This window comes from Vanessa cardui, chromosome 29, assembly GCF_905220365.1.
Source record: "Vanessa cardui chromosome 29, ilVanCard2.1, whole genome shotgun sequence".
NCBI lineage: Eukaryota > Metazoa > Arthropoda > Insecta > Lepidoptera > Nymphalidae > Vanessa > Vanessa cardui.
Genome location: NC_061151.1, coordinates 4870819 through 4887700, shown reverse-complemented (window position 1 = coordinate 4887700; position 16882 = coordinate 4870819). Strand labels below are relative to the sequence as shown.

Below are 16882 nucleotides of genomic sequence, written 5' to 3'. Positions count from 1 at the left end.
TAGCTACCCGGCAGACTACAATCGGGTAGTCGCAGTATAATAAAAATAGCCTAAATCCTTGGAACTGTTGTTGCACGATTTATATACTTGCTGTCTTAGGGTGAAATGACGCAAGAATCTATAGCGACGAATAGCGTCGAATGGTGCGATAGGGAGCTATTTCTATCGGTTGTGTAAATCAGCAGTAATCAGTTATATTGAATTTGCCGATGCTATATCTAAGTTGTGTCATACTATACCGTATTTCTAACGCCATTTTTTTTCAACATTCAATCAATATTAACTAAACGGACATATGCGTCGTTTATTTATAGATACGTTCGAAATTCGAAATTCGATACCACAGATAACGTTATTACAGTTGTCGCAGAAACTATATATTTTATCTGTGACGTCAATGTGTTGCAATTTGTTTTTAATTCGATATTTAAATTCAATTAAACGATTTTTTAACTTTGAAAATCGAAGATTATCGATAAAAAAATAGGCAGTTATTGTTAAGAGTAAGAGGGACGGGTTATAAGCTGGTTCCTCCATCCTGCTCTAACGCTAAATAGTTATTTAGCTGTGGTATATATTTATCTAACGAATTCTCATAGTATTTTCGTTCGTACCGCTTATGACGAGATTAATGGTTTGAATCTACAATCTTCGCTATAGATTCAGGTATCCTAACCACTGAGCCATCACGGCTTTTATTTAGCCAATGAATTAATTCGGTATAATTTATAGACTGTGACAAACAAGTGATTTGTTACGAGCTGTTTATTTACTAATTTATGAATGTTATACATTTTATTAATGTGATTAGTAAAAGTTAAGATTATAAATAAATAATTAGTTATCATTAATTAACTTGACAATTATGCTTTCATTTGACGCACTCATTTAGTCCAATTTTTTAAACTTTGTTTTTATGTAACTTTTATTCTACAAATCAAATCAAAATAAACTTTATTCAAGTAGGCTTTTACAAGCACTTTTGAATGGACATTTTACAATTAAGTGAAGCTACCACCGACATACAATAATGGATCCTTCAACAGATTTTGATGAGGTTTTCACTACAGCTACACTATAGTTTGTAAATAAAATTTGGACAAATTGGCTCCGACTGTGTTTTATCCAAAAAACTGTTTAACACTTAAATGCATCAAAACTATGCACTCTATAATTGTAGATCTTAAAAAGACTTCCAGAAATGTCGGGATAGCATGGGTCAATTCCTTTAAGGTACACTTATAATAACTATTTTATATCTATTATCATTTTAACCGATGATCACAGGTTCAAAACCAGGCAAGCATCACTGAATTTTCATGTGCTTAATTTGTGTTTGTAATTCATCTCGTGCTCGGCGGTGTGGGAAAACATCGTGAGGAAACCTGAATGTGTCTAATTTCAACGAAATTCTGCCACATATGTATTTCACAAATGTGGAACAGCGTGGTGTAATATGTTCCAAACCTTAGGGCCCAGCACTGGGAAATTTACAGACTCTTGTTGTATATGTGTATATAATTGTTTATGTATAAAACGAAATACCATTCACAGATTTATTACGAAATCTCAGAAACTAACCAACCCTCATTGAAGCAGCGTGGTGGAATATGCTCCAAATCTTCTCCTCAAAGGAGAGGCCTTATCCCAGCAGTGGGAGATTTATAGGCTGTTGATGATGATGATCTATTTGGAATACCATAAATTCTGTACTGATAATACATAGTTGAAGAGTTTGTTTGTATGCGCTAATATCAGGAAATTTACTTGGTGGTAGGGTTTTGCGCAAGCCCGTCTGGCTAGGTACCACCCACTCATCAGATATTCTACCGCCAAATAACACTACTCAGTATTGTTGTGTTCCGGTTTAAAGGGTGAGTGAGCCAGTGTAACTAAAAGCACAAAGGACATAACATCTTAGTTCCCAAGGTTGGTGGCACATTGACGATGTAAGGAATAGTTAATATTTCTTACAGCGTCATTGTCTATGGGTGATGGTGACTTACCATCAGGTGGCCCATATGCAAAAACATGCATCCAAATTACATTTTAATAATCGTAAATATAACATACGTAACAAATAATCAAGCTAATTAACTTGTAACGTAAACGTTAATTATTATCCAATGGTTATTCATTTACTTATGTATGTATAATAACTTGTATTTTGTCGGTCCATTTGTTCGGAATAGTTTCAAAACTGATCGACCTGACTTATATGTATAAAAACTGATGGTCGCCCGCGGCTACACTTGCTTTTTATCGTTGATTATGGGGAATTAGGCATAAATAATTTATGTCCTTCCTTGGAGATTAAGATAATTGCAAAACAAAATTCATCAAATTCGGTAAAGTTATCCTTGAAAAAGTCAATAAACAACGGACAGAAAGATTTGCTTTCCCATTTATTGTAAGAAGTATTTTACTAAGTTATTGTATAATATTAGAATCTTATACAATAACTTAGTAAAATACTTCTATAGACTAGGGTGAGTTGTCAAGTGTTAGGCAAAAAAAAATAACCTGTGTCATTTCCTGGAGTTCAAGTTTGCTTCATACCAAATTTCATCAAATTCGGTTCAGCGGTTTTGTCGTGAAAGATCGACAGACAGGGTTACTTTCAAATTTATAATATTAATGTAGATTAGCTTAACGCGGGGGAACTGAACTCAAACTACACGCAAATCTGATACAATAATTAACTTTAAAAAAAAAAACCGACTTCAAATGCGTGAACACAGAAAAAAATCAAATTCGTTTATAATCGGCGAGGATATTTGCGGATAAAAAAGTTCATCCCCAATTTTCCACCCTCGGGCGTTGTTTTTTTTATTATTAAATTTAAATGGGACCACCCTTGAGGTTTTACCTATACGCCGAAAAAAGATTTGTTCAAATCGGTTCATAATTGGCGGAGAAAAAACATACGGGTCGAATTGAGAACCTCCTCCTTTTGTTTGAAGTCGGTTGAAAAGTACAAGATTAAGTAATAAAGTAGTATTACAACGGATTGAAGGGATTTTTGAAAATTATAAATAGAAAATATCAACCTCTGAAATGCGAGCGTAACCACGAGGGAAAGCTAGTACACAATGTTAGTAAAATATTGACTGCATTGGTCTCGTAGCTTGATTACGTGGATGAAGATCTTAAGATCCGTTAATATGGGATAAAATATCATTTGACTGCAAATCGACAAACTTGGGAAAACCTCGTATCTCAAGAAACATCAAAAGAAGCAGTAAAATAGTTTATATGCAAAAACATCACTCATCTCATTGGCAAACCTCCACTAGCTGACTGATTCTGAGAGGTCAAACGAGAGACAAGAGTTTCAAGAACCAAGTTCAAAATTCCGCTGTTCAAAATATAAAGTCTAGATTTAATATTTTCGCAAAAAAAGTAATACTTACGTACAGTACGACATAACTTAGATGTAGCATCGGCAAAATTCGTAAAACCGATCACATCCGAATTGAGTACGCTGTCCCGAATTATCAATATTTTTTGTGTAGTACTATATATAGTAAGTTCGATTATTTATAACATACGTATATGCGAAAGTTAGAGTTTATTTGAAAACATTTTTTAGGAATTCTGAAACCTGTCAGGTTTTGTTTTGCTTTTTTTATTTAATTGTAAACTGCAAGTCATTTAAACTTGGCGCCAAAATGATGAAACCTCTTTTAAACAGTGATATTATAATAACAGATATGTTATATCCATACTAAACAACAGAAAAAAGTGTGCCCCGCCGGGGACCGTTTATTTTAGTTTATTTTTGCATTTCGTTAAAAGGATAGCTTGATAAAAACAATAAGTAAAAGGGATAACTAGATGTTTTAATTACGCAAAACGTATTACTATGTAATTATGATGTATTATAACGTATTACTTCGTGAAACGACTAAAGGCAAACGTTCCAATTAGGACGTTTTCTAGTCTTCACTTTTTGCGCGTTAATAACATATATCTGTTTACTAAAACATCATTGCTTTTAAATGAAATTTTTAATACTGTGTTATTAAAACAATGCTATCTCCTTCTTTCATACGTCGATTTCATCGTGACGAAAAGAGACCAATCAGTATTCAACTTAGGTATTTTCTGAACGTATGTATACATAAAAAACCCATATTTTTCTGGCATTTTTTGCGATTGTTTTTGCGCATTCAATTGTTTAAGAAAACGTGAGGATTTTTCAAAGTGCTCGAAGGTTACCGTAATTTTAATCTCAACTATAATTATAAATGCAACGTCAGATTGTTCGTTTGTTATAATTTTATTTTAACTAATAAACATAAGAATTAATAACATTAAATATATACAAATATGAACTAAAACTAGTTACTGTATAAATTTTGACCGCGTGGAATGGTGGCAAGAATGCTAGCAGCATTTCCCCGTTGAATCGCAATTACGATCCTCTGGGCTAACGAACCAGCCCTCCTGTCACCAGTGGAGGCAATGAGGCGAGGTGTTATACTAATAAACCTGATCATATACAAGTTGTTAGATGTACAGGGCACAATTCTACATGTGGGTGAGGTACTCAACTTATATTAAGACATAACATTCCTATACCCACTAAGAAAAAACTGTTGAAACTGCGACGTTACTTCCATCATAGTACATTAAAATCTTTTCCGACACTCCATATTTTGGTATAAATTTTATGTCATATTGGTTTAGTAGTTGGAAAACGAATCTTTTATTCAAGTAAACTTCACATAGACTACATTTGAGCCGAGATGGCCCAGTGCTTAGAAAACGTGCATCTTAACCGATGATTGCGTTTTCAAACCCAGGCAAGCACCACTGAACATTTAAGTGTGTGAAAACATCTGCATGTGTCTAATTTCATAGATATTCTGCCACATGTGTATTCCACCAAACAGCATTGGAACAGCGTGGTGGATTATGTTCCAAATCGTCTCCTCAACGAGAGAGGAGGCCTTAGCCTATCAGTCGGAAAATGTACAGCCTGTTTTTGTTGTTGTATACCCACTAATTATTTAATTTAAAAAAAAAACTACCTTGGTTTCTGCCTTGGTTTCTGTTATTTCGTCCGTTCGTATCTTGGCTCCCTGAGTCCTCCATTTGCCAAGAAAATTCCATTTTTATTCAAACAATACTCATGTCCACAAAATTTACGTCGCGTCCAGGGCGAAATCGGAACACATAATTAGAAAAAAAAACGTTCCTTATTTGAATTCCGATCAAAACTCACAACGAAAAAGTTTATTTAAAAATCACAATGTTATTTAAATTTGGAACTTTAGTTCGATATTTAAATCTTCGTTAAAAAAAATTTGCTTATTTTAAGAACAGAGTATTAGGTATGACTTATACGTCCGTTTATAGTTTAAACTTGGAAGGCACTGACGGTGTACCATCGTCGCCACCCTGGCGTGAAAGAGGCAGCAAGCGGAACGTACCGTGAGCAAGAACGAGACATCTGTATTTGTCATTTAATGGTTTTCACGAAAAACATTGGCGGTTTGGAGGGAAATATTGACCAATGGGGTGTATACGCCCCTTGTATGTATTTAGGTACAGTAAACATTATCGACTGTATTCTATGAGCTTTTGAATTCATCTGATGGTTTTAAATCAAAGTTTACATGTAGTTCATAAGAAAATAAATTTTAAAAAATTGACACTAGACGAATGGAATAGACCAAGTGAATCTTAAGACAAAGATTGCAGGTTCAAATCCGGACAAGTACCACTAAGTCACCCTGACTTTTTTATAATTCATCTCGTACTCAGCGGTGAAGAAAAACATCGTGAGGAAACCTGTATGTGTTGGACGAAGTCCAGTCACATTTATTTCTTACATTGGAGCGGTGTGGTGGAATGTGCTCCAATCGTTCTTGTCTTAATAGTTACAAGTGGGATGATTATAGCTACCACTAAAACTAGTTTAATATTAAGATTATATTTTCTATAATTACACTTGTTTATAGAACTTTGGGCAAGCCCATCTGGGTACCATTCACTCATCAGATAATCTTCTCATAACCTCATAGCTTCTAAGGTTGGTGTCTCATTGACCATATAAGGTATAATTAAAATATCCCATACAGCGTCACTGTCTATGGTCAGTGGTGACCACTGACCCCACTGACCATATTTACATAGTCAGTGTAAAGAAAGAAGGGTTCATGTACAATAATGAAGCTTTTGGAAAATGACAATTAAAATAAATAGTATACCTCATTTCCTACAAAACCAAAACGGTAAATGCCTTTTTTGAAATTCGATCATGATCATGTAAATTGAATTGAATATAGCAACTGTTACCATACTAGCCGGTTTTTCTCTAGAATCTACATTCCAGATTGATAGCTTTCAATTTATTTGAATGCCGTGACAAATGATTCAAGAGTCCTTGAAATGTCACTAAAATTTTGTATCGCCATTTTAAAGGATTATATTAAATGTTAAATTAGTACTGGTACAGAATCTTTACATATTATAGTATAAAACAAAGTCACTTACCGCTGTCTGTTCCTATAAAATCAAAATCAAAATCAAAGTATACTTTATTCAAGTGGGCTTTTACAAGCACTTTTGAGTCGTCATTTAACAATTAAGTGAAGCTACCACCGGTTCGGAAAGTAGATTCTACCGAGAAGAACCGGCAAGAAACTCAGTAGTTACTCTTTTTCAACATTTAAAAAAATACAGTCATGTTAGTTAATTTTTAAGTTAATACAATCATTAAATTAATATATCCTGCCTGGAAGTCAACAGGTATTAATTCCACGCTTTTTTATCATCTACAAAATCTTGTATCGAATAATACGCCTTTTTCACCAACGTATTTTTTATAAACGATTTGAATTTAGGAGACGGCAAAGTTAAAAATGTCTGTGGAATTTTATTATAGAAATGGATACCTTGCCCCAAGAAAGATTTATTGACTTTGCGGAGTCGGAAACTTGGCGTTATAAGCTTATCCTTACTTCTAGTGCATATACAATGATTATCACTGATTTTATAAGTGATCAATGTTACTGTGAATATACATGATATTGTTGTAAATATATTGCGACGCAACAGTGAGTATTCCTACTCTGTTAAAAACATCCCGAAGAGAGTCTTGTACTTAAATCTTTAAAATTACGAAAATTTGACGCGGTTTTTTTTAATAGATAGAGTGATTCGAGAGAAAGGTTTTTGTATATAATACATGGACAATATAGTACAGAAACACTGATTATTTTAGAAGTGTTTAATGTGATGTCGTAAATAAAAAAAATCTGAAGTACCTATATTTAGTATCAGTATTGCACCCGTGTGAAGCCGGGGTGGGTCGCGGGTGTAGATTAAAGAGTAGGCCCGTAAAGAAACCCAGTTATTCTCCACCAGAATTCAATTACATCGTGATATCAATTTTCTATCCCATATTGTTTTGTTAACAATGTATTGCAATGTATTTATTGGTCATTTTAAAAATATATTCAGAATTTTAACAACATTTGACACTAATTGATGAGAGTTTGATTAATCTTTAATATTCACTTTTTTTTTATGAAAAAAATGACGTTTTAAACGTCAACTGTGGGTGTTTAGGAAGTGGAAAATTAAAGTGCATACAAATAGTTAAATGTAATATTGTTTTATTGTAAACTAGAAACCCGCCCCGGCTTCGCACGGTTGCAATGCTGTGCATGTATTATACATATAAACCTCTCTCTTGAATCAATCTATGTATTACAAGAAACCGCTTCAAAATCCGTTCCGTAATTTTAAAGATGTAAGTGACAGCAGTAAGTGACGTGGTTTGTGGTGTGTAATGTTAAAGATATATTAATCATAAACCTATTACTAGTGCACAATATAGTGCTGAGTTATTAGCAAATCGCATGAAATTTGTTTAACTTTAAAGTTAAAAGTTTGTTTAACTTTATTCCTATTTCGATTGGAACAGGCTATAATTTAAAAAAAAAAGCTTTGATGGCCCAGTGATTAGAACCCGTGCATCTTAAACGATGATTTCAGGTTCAAATCCAGGCAAGCACCACTATATATATGTGCTTAATTTGTGTTTATAATTCCTTTCGTGCTCGGCGGTGAAGGAAAACATCGAGAGGAAACCTGCATGTGGGTAATTTCATCAAAATTCTGCCACATGTGCAACAGCGTGATGGAATATGTTCCAAACCCTCTCCTTAATGGGATAGGAGGCCAGCAGTGGGAAATTTATAGGCTGTTACTTTACTTTACTTTTATACTTAAAAACTGAAATTAGAAAATATAGCGCCAAGTATAATTTTGAAATTAGAAGCCAAAAATAAAGAACCACTTGACCAAATCGTGCAGCTTGACACAGACATGTGCTGTACCGTTTTCGATGCAATGACGCGTGAAATATAATCGTAGTCCGTCAGGTGGCGATCGAGGCGATCATGTGTGACATTAGGGTCAGAGCACCTGGATTTGAACTAGTACACGTCAATAACAAAAGATGATACGTTACATGTTTTTTAATGGAACAATATCAATAATCTACACAACAATTTACGTGGTGGTAGGGCTTTGTGCAAGCCCGCCTGGGTAGGTACCACCCACTCATCAGATATTCTACCGCTAAACAACAGTATTGTGTTCCGGTTTGAAGGGTGAGTGAGCCAGTGTAACTACAGGCACAAGGGACATAGCATCTTAGTTCCCAAGTTTGGTGGCGTATTGATGATGTAAGGAATAGTTAATATTTTTACAGCGTCATAGTCTATGGGCGATGGTGACCGCTTACCATCAGGTGGCCCATATGCTCGCCAAGCTATTCCATAAAAAAACAATTATTTACTGTAGTCTCCCCGATTTCTTTTTCATTTTTTTTGTTTTCGAAAACTTTGATAGACTTTTATTTTTATTTCATTTCACTGTTAACTAAAAGGCACTTATCTACATTTGGCGCCAAATTGATGAAACCAGTTTAAACTTAACTTTTATAGCTCAAATAGTATACAGTTCAGGTAGAATTGAGTTTTTCGATAACAATTTAACCTTGTTTACGTTTTTCATTTTTTCCCTCTAAACGGCCAGTAACTTTAACCAATCTTTAAAATTGATTATTTATTAAATCGTCACAATTTAAAGTTTATATTGCAATCAAAAAGCCACTCCACGGGAGACAAAAGATATAGAATGATAGGAGTTTTGGACTACTACTTTAGTACAATAATAATTTCCTGTAAATGTTAAAGTACTGGTTTTAGGCAGGCTCCTATTGGGATGTTTTTGGAACGTATACAAGCAGCTGCACCAATGTGGATTGATGGAGATGTTGCAGATTTCATTAGGCAATGCATTTGTTCATAATGTTCACGCTCATCTATGTAACATGTACATGTAACAGAATTACTACTGTAAGTACAACAAGGAAGGGACAACACATTTCAGCTCCCAAGATTGGTACAGGACGTGGCAGTAGTGACCACTTACCAGGAGATCCATTTGTTCATCAGTCTATCTACCTCTATAGGTATATATAAGAACATGTCTGTAATATGGGTATTTTAATATTTTGTAACATGAACACGGTACATATACCGAAATAACGTTTGTTACAATTTTCGTCTGTTTTTTTATCTGGCTAATCTCTGGAAGGCCTGGAACGATTATGACGAGACTATCACTGGTAGATAGCTGATGTAATAAGGATTAACTTAGGCTATAACAATAACTTTTTATTAAAATCTAACGCGCACGATTTCAAGGACACAGCTATTATATATCGTCTAACAAATAATTTTATTGAATACATTTTCCAGGATTTCCGATAAATGTCGTTTCCTATTGTCACCACTAAACATAAAACCTTTTTGGAAAACTTTACGTGTCTTAGTGAACTCAATTATGTAAAACGATACAATAAAAACTATAATTACACTAAACGATTGTTTCAATGTTCAACCCCAAACTGTTAAATAGAGCCCGTGGGAAGCGTTACGTCCTGCTAATTCGTAACGCAGGTGCATTTTAGGGCACCTCGGGAGATTTAAACTTACCCCTCGTGTATTAAAAGTCAGGGCTGTTCTAACGCCCTTTATACACTCCCTGTGTCTTTTATTGCCTACCCTGCGACCTCGTCTATCCTAGTCAGCACCACTCTATCATACACATCCCAGTCATCCATCCACCATCCGAGACAGTTCCGTTCTTAATTCAAATTCTGTTTCCAATTTTAAAAAAAGTACAAAATCCAACTGACGATTCTTTTTTTAAAAAAAAAGAAAAACGAAAACAAAATAAAAAACAGTCCGTTTAGATTAAATGGACCGTGGCAACATTGTTCCATTACAAAAAAAGAAAATTAATAATTAAAAAAAATATCTGATCTTGAGAATTCCTTTATTAATGTCGTTGACCAATGTCGGCCACGACGGTTAATACAAAGAAGACTAGAAATATAGTTCACAAAGGTGACCGCAAACAGGATAACCCTCTATTCCCTCAAGCAGACGCAAGACTATCGGCTGAAGATGTCTCCGAGGCACATGATACACATTGCATAACCACTCACTCTTCCAACTGTGTGATTTTGTTCTGAGATATACCGACAGAAAAATCCGATAGTTCTTTATTGGTCCAACATAGGATTTGAACCCAGACACTAACGAGGCAAATGGAAATGAGACGTAAAAGCATAACAAACAAACATATCACTTTCTCATCACTACATAATATAAAACAAAGTCGCTTTCTCTGTCTCTATATCCCTATGTATGCTTAAATCTTTAAAACTACGCAATGGATTTTGATGCGATTTTTTTAATCAATAGAGTAATTCGAGAAGAAGGTTTTTATTTATAATACATGGACAATTTAGTAAAGAAACACTGGTAGTTTTAGAAGTTTCCACTGTTATGTCATATCTTTGCACCCGTGTGAAGCCGGGGCGGGTCGCTAGTTTACAATAAAAGTTGTGATCATAAATCAAGCTTATGATACTGATATTCAATTTAATATACATATTCTGTATAGCATTAAGTATAGTGTTAATAATTTCGTCCGTCGATCACACGACCTCTTTAACGCGTATATCCGCTACATTACTGGAATGAACTATATCGAACAATAGTATAAAACAAAGTCGCTCACAGCTGTGTATGCCCTATGTATGCTTAAATCTTTAAAATTACGCAACCGATTTTGATGCGGTTTTTTTTATAGATAAAGTGATTCAAAAAAGGTTTTGTATATAATACATGGAAAATATAGCAAAGAAACAATAAAGCTTAGCTTAGATGTTTGTATTATGTAGTGACTGAAAAACTGTGAACGTGGTAAAACATTTTGTAGTATGTTTAGTATCAACGTTGTGCCCTTGCAAAGCTAGGGCGGCTGACTAGTAAAGTATAAAGTGAAGCAATACAGAGTTCACTTATGAACTAATATCTCTTGCACAGTATAGTCTCTCTGGAAGCACCTGAAAAAAACTCCATCGAATCTCCACCTTGATGTCCGAAAATCCACAACAGCGCGATTTCTCCGACATTTTCTGCCTCGTACAAACACTTTGTGGAACCAGCTTTCGCCGGCGGTTTTTCCGAACCGATACGACATGGGTATCTTCAAGAAAAGAGCGTACGTATCATCAAAGGCCGGCAACGCACCTGCTAGCCCCCCGGTGTTGCAGATGTCCATGGGCGGTGGTAGTCACTTTCCATCAGGTGAGCCTCCTGCTCGTTTGCCACGTATCACATAAAAAAAATGAATCGAGCGGAGTACATCACGAGGCCGAAGATGCATTCTATCGATACGATCGCGTAGTATTTAATTAATTTTCTAAAATAAATAAAAATTTTAACAAAAAGAAAAACCGACTTCAAACAAAACACTATTTTAAAACAAATGAATATGCACGAAAAAGTAATAAAAATAATTGCGTATTCAACATATTTTTTAGAGTCTTCCTAAGTTAAATGAAATGAAAAATATTAGACTACTTAAAAGTCGATTAACGATTATATCATGTAGTTATAATTATTGGTATATTTGGAGCCTTTCAAACAAAAAAAAAAAATATCAAATCGGTCCACCCAGTGAAAAGTTATGAGGTAACAAACATAAAAAAAAAAAAAAAAAAAAAAAAAAAAAAAAAAAAAAAAAAAAATACAGACGAATTGATAACCTCCTCCTTTTGGAAGTCGGTTGAAAAAAACCGCAGTTTCTTTCGGCGGAACTTCTCAGGTCAGGATGTTTATTTTCCGAACCGGTAGTGTTTAATTTGACCATCAATAAGTAAGTGTAATGCTTCTATATTGAATATAGGAGTTTGAGTTTGAGTTAAAGGTACTCCAGTCCTCTGGAGGGGAAACGATATATCTGATTACTTCCAAAACGAATGCGATGGTATCGAAGGGACATCTCAATACGAAAGCAGCAGAAAACGGTATTAGTTGCTAGCAGAACATTATCTTTATCACCAATATAAATATCGACATTGGTTACAACCAATGATATTCTAATAAACAGATATGTTATATCCATACTAAACAACAGAAAAAGTGTGCCGCGCCGGGGACCGTTTATTTTAGTTTATTATTACATTTCGTTAAAAGTAAAAAGGATAGCTTGATAAAAACAATAAGTAAAAGGGATAACTAGATGTTTTAATTACGAAAAACGTATTACTACGTAATTATGATGTATTATAACGTATTACCACGTAAAACAACTAAAGGCAAACGTCCCAATTAGGACGTTTTGTAGTCTTCACTTTTTGCGCGTTAATAACATATCTGTTTACTAAAACATCATTGGTTACAACAAACATAGTTGAAATTAAACCAAACTTTAAATACATAATCGTGCAATTTCAAAAGTCATTTGAACCCGATTTATGACTGACTCTGGGCATAATTAAATACGCTTTTTCGACAACAAAAGCGCCGTAATTTCGGACGTAAAATGCAAATTCCGTAATCAATACTTGACATCGTCGAGGGCGAAGCGAACGTCATGCCAGTCACGAGATCATCATGGCAACGGACTGTTGGTTCGATGTCGAGTTGATGCTAACTTTTAATGTATTATCAAAATCACGAACATAACTATAACATACTAGCAGTGTCCGCTATAATGTAACAAAAAAGTAATTGTTGTAATCAAGTTACTGTGGTAAATTGAAATTGCTGTCAAAATTGGTCAAAGCGTTCAAGAGATTAGCTGGAACAATCAGACAGATGGACAAAAATTTAAAAAAAATGTTATTTTGGTACATGCACCTTGTATATGAAGAATCTACATTCCGAACCGGTGGTAGCTTCACTTATTTCTAAAATGACGATTAAAAAGTGCTTGTAAAAGCCTACTTGAATAAAGTATATTTTGATTTTGATTTATTACTTCTTATTACATCAGCTATATTTATATATTACATCAGTTATATCAGCCAGTTAAGTTCCTGACAAAATCAATCCAGCCGTTACACAGATTAGCCAGAAGAAAAAACTAGACCAAAATAAAAAAAAACAATAGTATTAAGATAATAGTCTTAATTTAAAACTGTTGATATTGCGACGTTACTTCCATCATAGTACAATAAAATGTTCTCCCACACTCCATATCTTGGTATAAATTTTATGTCATATTGGTTTAGTAGTTGGAAAACGAATCTTTTATTCAAGTAAACTTCACATAGGTTATACATTTCAGCCGATATGGCCCAGTGGATAGAATGCGAGCATCTTAACCGATGATTGCGGATTCAAACTCAGGCAAGCAGCACTGAATATCCATGTGATTAATTTGTGTTTATAAATTCATCTCGTGCTCGACGGTGAAGGAAAACATCGTGAGGAAACCTGTGTATTCCACCAACCCGCATTGGAGCAGCGTGGTGGAATATCCAAACCTTCTCCATAAAGGGAGGGGAGGGCTTAGCTCTGCAGTAGAAAATTTACAGGCTGTTGTTGTTGTTGTAACTTCACAATGAAGCGTTTTTAAAAACTATCATCGTTTCGGAAAGCAGCCTCTAGCGAGAAACCGCATGAAATTCACATTTTTACTCTTTTCAAACTTTTGAATTGTTATTTTACTGAGGGTTTAAGTTAAGCCACCGTTTCGGAATGTGGATTCTACTGAGAAGAACCAGCAAGAAATCTAGTATATTCTTTTCCAACATTCAAAATACAAAATTGTGTCAGTTACATACAAATATATATAATAATAATAGCTTAAGTTAATCAGTAGTTATAATTAGTTAATATATTTTCTATGTTTGTTATTATTCTTTTTTTTATTAAATTTTTTATACTTTTATTCTTTTTATAATTGTGTAGTGTCGTAATAAACATTTCATTTAGACGACCTCCGTAGTCGAGTGGTGTGTACACCGCCACTCCGAAATCCCGGGTTCGATTCCCGGCCGATTCGATGTAGAATTATCAGTTCAGTTTTCTATGTTGTCTTGGGTCTGGGTGTTTGTGGTGTTATGCCCAGAGTCAGTCGTTACTTCTGTTTTTCCATAACACAAGTGCTTTAGCTACTTACATTGGGATCAGAGTAATGTATGTGATGTTGTCTCATATTTATTTATTTCTTAATACAACCTTCCTGGAAGTCAACAAGTATTAATTTTACTCTATTTTATCATCTATATAATCTTATACTGAATAATGGTTTGTTCATTAAAGTAAATTTTTTAATAATTAGAATTAATAAATTAAAAATAATCGTTGTTAAGAACAACAATTAATTTTCCATCAATTCATCTGTTAAATACTTGTATAATAAAATCTAACTGTTAGCAACTAAGTGCAGCATCACGAAACACTGTAACCGCACAATTACTTTCAAGGCTACAAACAACAGTACAATCATAAATATATATATATATAATAATCTGTTATATTGATCAAACAACCTGTATATATATACGGGGCGGACCCTCCCTTCCAATAGGGGTTGAATCGACCAATCACGTGCTGAGATTTCAAATTGAGAACGCGTGCCGATGCGTCACTCGTGTTGAATGTCAAAATGTATCGTCAAAACATTCGTATACAGCGTGCTTCCATATTAAAAAAAATATATTGTTAGTTGGATTCGTATATATAAAAAGTGATAAAACGATTTTGATTAAATTGAGTAATAAATACCTTATATATTTATTTATAGATTAGCAGGGGCATATTATCTGTATAAATCTGAAGTAGGCCTGCAACTGACTTAATTACTCTATGCTGTAATAAAAGCAATACTTTTAACTATTTAAACATTGAGGTTATATTGTAATCCCATTAAAGTAAAGACAAAAAGTAAAAGTAACAGCCTGTTAATTTCCCACTGCTGGGATAAGGCCGCCTCTTCCATTAAGGAGAGGGTTTGGAACATATTCCACTACGCTGTTCCAATTAGACACATGCAGATTTCCTCACGATGGTATTCCTTCATCGCTGAATTTGTATTTTTTAAACGATGAAAAAGATTAACTATCTTGCCTGTAGAATCTAATTTCCGGACCGGTGGTAGCTTCACTTAATTGTAAAATGACGATTCAAAAGTGCTTCTAAAAGCCTACTTGAATAAAGTTTATTTTGATTAGATTTGATATGATTTAACTTTTTAGAGCACGCTGTATAACAAGACTCGTTCATTCATTCGCGTGCCGACCCGTTAACCGCGACGCACGCTGTTCCCATACATAAACACTGTTTTGGGACCGAATGACAATAACGAAAAAAATATGGCATTTTATTAAAAAAAATTACTAAATATCCTTTATTCAAGTAGGCTTTTACAAGCACTTTTGAATCGTCATTTAACAACTATGTTAAGTGAAGCTACTCTTGTCATCAAAAATACCTTATATGAACCCTTAAATGCTCATGGGATCGTTTACACCCCACTCAAAAATAACTCATTTAATATACAATGTTATTTTTAGAGAACGAGAGTTTTGAGTGTTCAAACTTTTTTTTCATCAATGATGTTGTAGTAAACAGATATGTTATTAACGCGCAAAAAGTGAAGACTAGAAAACGTCCTAATTGGGACGTTTTCCTTTAGTTGTTTTACGCAGTAATACGTTATAATACATCATAATTACGCAGTAATAAGTTTTGCGTAATTAAAACATCTAGTTATCCCTTTATAACATATATGTTTATTAGAATATCATTGGTTTTCATACTAAATATGATAAATACAAATTAAAAAAAAATTATGGCCTATATTTTCCCTGACAAGAACAGTCTGCAAGCAGACTGGGGTAATGGTTTCCAGTGTTACACGAGTCTCGGAAACCGATAAAAACATGGCCCTGTGACCACCAAACATATATAATATGCTCTTCTGTCTGTTTCCATAGACAAAAAAATTAATATACGTCTGTTTGCACATTTAAAAATCGAATATAATCTAACTTAAAACGCTGTTTTTTATATTTTAGCCAACGTAAAAGGCACAATTAAAAAAAAACATCACACTACATTCTTATTTTAAAAACCAAATCAAATTCTACATACTACCTTATTCGCTAAGCCTGTAAATTTTGATTAAAATTATTCACTATTTCTTTTAAACGTCATCAAAATCGGTTTAGCAAAAACAAAATCCTCAACGCTACCGTTTACAAGTACAGAGGCCATAGAATCGAACCCAAGCCATTGTATGGGCATTGTTGCGCCTTGAGCCAGCCTTCAATTAGATAACCACTGTAGCTGTGGACTTAGCGAAGCGATTGATTAATATTTTATGCCATTCAACACTTTTTTTAGATTAAAGTGTGACAAGTTTTTTTACTAATTGCGCCCTCGGTTTCGTTAGGTAGGTTTTTTTTATATACAATTATTAGCGATCCATCTCTTCTTGATACACAATATTCTACAGAATTTGTTTATTCACGACGTCACATTAGAAA

At 34.1% G+C, this 16882-nt stretch overlaps 1 protein-coding gene across 1 annotated transcript in view; it reads right to left on the bottom strand.

Annotated features, from left to right (window-relative positions):
- LOC124541862 overlaps positions 1 to 5367 on the bottom strand; it is a 44473-nt gene extending 39106 nt beyond the window's left edge. The window contains exon 1 of the mRNA XM_047119771.1: positions 5037 to 5367. Coding sequence (XP_046975727.1) covers positions 5037 to 5118 — 82 coding nt within the window. The 5' untranslated portion in view covers positions 5119 to 5367. The remainder of the gene's footprint in view (positions 1 to 5036) is intronic.
- Positions 5368 to 16882: the final 11515 nt, after the last annotated feature.